This window comes from Haliaeetus leucocephalus, unplaced genomic scaffold, assembly GCF_000737465.1.
Source record: "Haliaeetus leucocephalus isolate CR32 unplaced genomic scaffold, Haliaeetus_leucocephalus-4.0 Scaffold0, whole genome shotgun sequence".
In the NCBI taxonomy this organism is placed as follows: Eukaryota; Metazoa; Chordata; class Aves; order Accipitriformes; family Accipitridae; genus Haliaeetus; species Haliaeetus leucocephalus.
This window is the reverse complement of record NW_010972436.1, coordinates 21,445,407-21,447,652: the sequence shown is the minus strand read 5'-3', so window position 1 is coordinate 21,447,652 and position 2,246 is coordinate 21,445,407. Positions and strand designations below refer to the sequence as shown.

The window sequence follows — 2,246 nt, the reverse complement described above, 5'->3', positions numbered from 1 at the left end:
AACCCCAAACTGGACATAAAATTCCAAGGTTTGTTGGACAGAGGGAAATGGTTACATCCCTCGACCTGATTGCCACACTCTTACTCCTACAGGTCAGGATGCTCCAGGATGTGCAGCGGCACATTGCAGACTGCAACTTCTTGCCTGAGAGGCCACCCAGGCCCTCTTCTGCAAAATGCTGTCTACCCAGTCAGTCCCCAGCCTGTACTGGTGTATAGGGTTCTTCAATCCCAGGTGCAGACCTTTGCATTTCCATATATGAGATATATATATATGTATTTGTCTACATTTTCTATTTCCAATTAGTACCCAGCTGACCCATTCAGAATCTGCTAATACATATTTTTAAAAGTCCAGTAAGTAAGATAATGAAAATATTCATAATTTTCCATTAGAACATAATCTAGTTTTACTTCTTCAGATTTAATACATTTTATTTCCATTTCCCTTTAAATTTAATTTTTGTCTATTTGTTCCTGAAGTAAAAAATAATAACATCTTTTCGGGAGCACATATTCCATAATTTGTGGTTGATTCTGTTAATTCTGGGCTTCATAGGCTTCTCTGGGAAGGGCCGACGTAACAAAAAGCTCTCAGTCCTAGCAGCTGCTAAGTGTTTTGATCAATTGAATGACAGTCAAGGATGTTTGGCACCTTGCAAACCAGGAATTTTAAATCAGGAGGCTTTATGAAAGCCTGCAAACCCCATTTGTCCTTTGAATTGTAAGTAAAGACCTTACCCGTTCCAAATATTTCAGTGTTCATGTGTATAAAAGATAAAATAATCCTTTCTCCCCCAAAAAGATGGCAGTAGATTTCCAAAATTGTTATAGTCTCTAAGGCTACATCTGGTCTAGTAACTGCAATAGGCCGGGTCCTGTTCTCTGGCTCTGAGGACGAGTATCACAGCACAGCATGAGTCCATACGGGGAAATTCCCGTCCCACCAAAACAAGGTCCTGGACCTGTTGTGGATACGCTGCCTTGTGTTTCACTTGGTAGCACGGAGAAACAAGTAGCAGCTAGAAAACATCTTATTTCTTTAGCCCTCGTTATTGTTGCTTTGCTGTTTTACATTAGAAAGTCCAGAGAGATTCAGAAGCGACAGCAGAAAGCACCAGTTTGGTTTAACCCTCCGTATACCACGAGCACAGTATGGATCAGGCACTCCCGGGAACACCTCTGTCGTTCGTGTTTTCTCCCCCAAGTCTCTGAAAGTGCACTTCACCGACTCTGAACACTGATGCCCGCCCTTCCTTCCTTCCTTCTCCCCCCCAGCGATGCAGACTGTGAGCCCCATGTCGGTGCCTGCCGGCTTCTCGCAGCATGCGTCGCCTCCGACCCAAAAGCCCTTTGGACCCCTTATCCCGGGACTGTCCGGAGAAGCGGGGCGCCAACACCGGCACAGCCCTGTCCGAAAGCCGTCCAAGGCTTCCAGGCTGGCATCCCTCCATGGAGCCGGTGCCCCGGGAAACCTGCTCGGTGGGTTTAAATTCTGTGAGGCCCAGAATCTCACTTCTCATCCCAAACGGTGTAATAAAAACCAGGTGAAATGCTCAAACATTTCGTTAAAGGTTAATGTTATTAATTTAACGATTAATAACAGCAGCCAAGCGATAGATTATTTCTAATGAGAGGCCCGCCAATTGCTAACAAGTTAGGAAATGCCAGAGCAGAAGTTCTCAGAGAAATAATCCCCTGCCACATCCCCCCTACACAGAATAACCGGGATTACTATAATTACTATTACACGGGAGCTATAAAATTCCCGTGGCACCTCACCGACACGTTTTTCCAAGAGCCCGGGCGCAATTTTCGCAGGGCTGCTAACTTTCTGCGTCTGACACGGAATACGCCCCACGGGAGAGAAAGCCACCCCGAGCAGAAGCGGCGCAGACAAAGCCGGGGGGCTGCAGCGGGATGCGGGATGCGGGATGTGGCGGGATGCGGGATGTGGGATGCGGACAGCGGCTGCCGGTTCTGCCTTGGCCCCGCTCCGACCGCCTCGGGTTCGGAGGGACAATCCCCGCACCGAAATGACTAAGCACGAACTCGCAAGCCCCGGGGAGCCGCTCCCCCGCCGAGAGAGGCTGCTCGCTCCGCACCCGCGCAAGGCGGAGGGCGGGAGGGGGACGGAGGGACGGACGGACGGACGGACAGACGGACGGACGGACGGACGGACACACGACACTCACCTGCCCGCCCCGAGCCCCCACCAGCCCGGACTCCTCCTCGGCGGGGGCAGCC

General features: G+C 50.0%; 1 protein-coding gene across 1 annotated transcript in view; it reads left to right on the top strand.

Moving 5' to 3' along the window:
* The first annotated feature begins 1,325 nt into the window (after nt 1-1,325).
* The window catches only part of HTR5A (5-hydroxytryptamine (serotonin) receptor 5A, G protein-coupled), a 2,953-nt gene continuing 2,032 nt past the window's right edge, over nt 1,326-2,246 (top strand). The window contains exons 1-2 of the mRNA XM_010563083.1: nt 1,326-1,481; nt 1,720-1,976. Of these exons, the coding sequence (XP_010561385.1) occupies nt 1,326-1,481; nt 1,720-1,976 (413 nt within the window). The remainder of the gene's footprint in view (nt 1,482-1,719; nt 1,977-2,246) is intronic.